The sequence below is a fragment of the Montipora foliosa genome, chromosome 13 (genome assembly GCF_036669935.1).
Source record: "Montipora foliosa isolate CH-2021 chromosome 13, ASM3666993v2, whole genome shotgun sequence".
Classification (NCBI taxonomy): Eukaryota; Metazoa; Cnidaria; class Anthozoa; order Scleractinia; family Acroporidae; genus Montipora; species Montipora foliosa.
In genome coordinates, this window is record NC_090881.1 from 33,176,017 (window position 1) to 33,178,516 (window position 2,500).

Here is a 2,500-nt window from a genome sequence, read left to right on the forward strand (position 1 = left end):
CAAAGGCGCTTATCTCTTATCAGCAATTCACTTGTCAAACATCGAGAAAATTGTGCCTTTTTTCTGATTATACAGTAGCTCGGTTTGATCAATTTTTAGAAAAGGCGCGTCAAAACTTGACTCTAAAAGATTCTTGGAATAAAACCGTCTTTTGAACAGCAAAAATCACACCCAATTACCCGTTTTACGAGGAAAAACAGCAAAGCTTGGTTTTGTTTGATCACGAAGTCTTCAACTAAAAGCCTTCGGAACAAATATTTGATCACAAAGCTTTCGTGAATGGAGAATTAATGGGCAAACACAGGATTCTTTTGAGATTAGCCTAGTTAGCTCGAGTACGATACTTCGATCATGTCGTCTTTAACCCAAAATTTCAATGATAAGGAATTTTGAAGTCGAAAGTTCAAAATGACATGAAATTTGTTTACCTATTCGTTTCAGTCAAATTCTTGCAACATCACAACGTTTCCTGCCACCAAATCATTATGCTCAATGTATAATTTTAGGATGAAATTCAACTATTAAATCGTAAAGAGGCGTATTTAATGAACAAATTGCAAACCCAAGAATAGACATTAGAAATGCCGTGAGAGAAAATAAACTGCAACACTCCTGTGCTTTTTAAAATTTTATCACGTACGAGCGAACTTTTGGAAGTTGACCCCAGCCTACTTTTCTTAATTTCCGCATAATTTACCAAATGTCACTCGTTGCTATAAAAATAATGCATCTCTCATTTTCTTCGAAAGAGCCCTTTCACTCATGTGCTGCACGAATGTATATGTTATTGTTTAGAAAGAAAGTCTTTAAAATGTGTTTACAATCGACGGACCCTTCAGAAATTACGCACACTCAAAGCGCGTTTTCAGGGCGTTCACAGCGGTTTTTGAAACAAACGCGAAGTGAAGTTCTTTTGACAGTTGGGGATATTTTCAAACCAGATGAAAAGGTTCGAACGAAGAGACAAAATGATGAGAACCTTACCTACTTCAACAAGTCAATCATTTTCCTTTTCAAATCTCACAAATTAACCGGCTGATCGAGATCTCTCGGTAAAAGCATTCTAGTACAGACATGATCGAAGGAAAAGAAATTCGCCTCTTTTAAGTAGGCATGTACTTCAATTCTTTCATGCTTCGACTTGGTCTAAGGGAGTGGCAAACAGAAAGAAGAACTGATCATGTTTTAGGGGAAAGAGAGGCACATTGTAAACGCTCTCGATTCAGAAAGAAAGTAAAAATTATTAAACACTTACTCGTTCGATGTCTGCAAAGAAACGCCACGAAGGCGAGAAGGAGAAAAACCATGCGACACATTTGCAGTTTTCAGAGTTTTTCTTCTATAAACTTCAGATTTTTTCCTTCTACCGATGAAAGACGAAATGACGGCTTCAGATCCGCTGCGAGGTTGACTTTTGTTACTAAGCGAGATGTTTTGAATCTCCCGACGCGAAGTTCAACCAAAATGACTCCTGAAACCGAATGCCACTAACCGATGCCAATGGATCGCATTTCTCTTTGCAACGTGTTTACCTACAATTATGGGTTACAGGTTTCCTGTTACAATTAGATTGCGTCAAATTCAGAAGATGCGATTCTTGACACCTTTCGCGTCGTTTAGTGATGAACAGCAAATGTGCAAAGAAACGCTTTAACTGAATGGTAATAATTGAAATTTGCCGCATAAAAGTGACATTTTTCTAATTGACGGATGTGAGTGTTTTGAACGCAAATGTTTAATGAGATCCCAACGGTAGCAACAAGTGAATTTAAGAACGACTGTTTCAAGAAAGCTTATCAGTTGCTTTTAAAAAGGGTATCACATGGAAACCACAGTTTTGAATTCTTTAGCCTATGTTTACAAAAGAAATAAAAGGCATACGAAAAAAAACAAAATTGTTTTTTTGGCTCTCATGCCGTGAGGCAAGGATTACAAAGTCAAAACTGAAACTGTATGTGTGAACAAAACGCTTTCTTTCGCAAGATCCTTTCTCCGCCAGGAGGCGGAAATCAGTTTAAAATCACAAAGGGAGTTAATTTCAAATCAATTTCTGTGATTATTTGACACGCTTTGTCGCCTTTTCGTGGAAACCCTTCATGAATGGGGAAACCATTTTTCCTTGACTATGGCTGGCAAGTAAAAACGCAGTGACTCAACCTTTTGTCTGATGCTCTTCGTGGTGGTGGAACTTCAAAGCTAACTTGCGCTTGGTACAACAAATGCTCAGCTAAGCCATAAAAAGTGACGAAGAAAAAGCATGGACACGAAAACGAAATACAGCGCGAAATGTGCATTCCAACGCAATGACACTAATTTCCCGCCAAATGAGCAGAGTCACGCATGTATATTATGGTCAATCGTGGGTTCGTTTAATCATTTTGTGTGTCCTCGTCTCTTTGCTTCTCTGCGCGGGTAGATGATCTCGTGCTTGTCCGGTATTTCTACGTGTCGTTTTCTCCAAATGTGAGCCATTGAAACTTGGAAGGAAACAAGTTTGGAG

The 2,500-nt window shown here is 38.5% G+C and overlaps 1 protein-coding gene across 1 annotated transcript in view; it reads right to left on the minus strand.

Annotated features, from left to right (window-relative positions):
• The window catches only part of LOC137981497 (neural cell adhesion molecule 2-like), a 20,643-nt gene extending 19,009 nt beyond the window's left edge, over positions 1-1,634 (minus strand). The window contains exon 1 of the mRNA XM_068828597.1: positions 1,256-1,634. Coding sequence (XP_068684698.1) covers positions 1,256-1,316 — 61 coding nt within the window. The 5' untranslated portion in view covers positions 1,317-1,634. The remainder of the gene's footprint in view (positions 1-1,255) is intronic.
• Between the last annotated feature and the right edge of the window lie 866 nt (positions 1,635-2,500).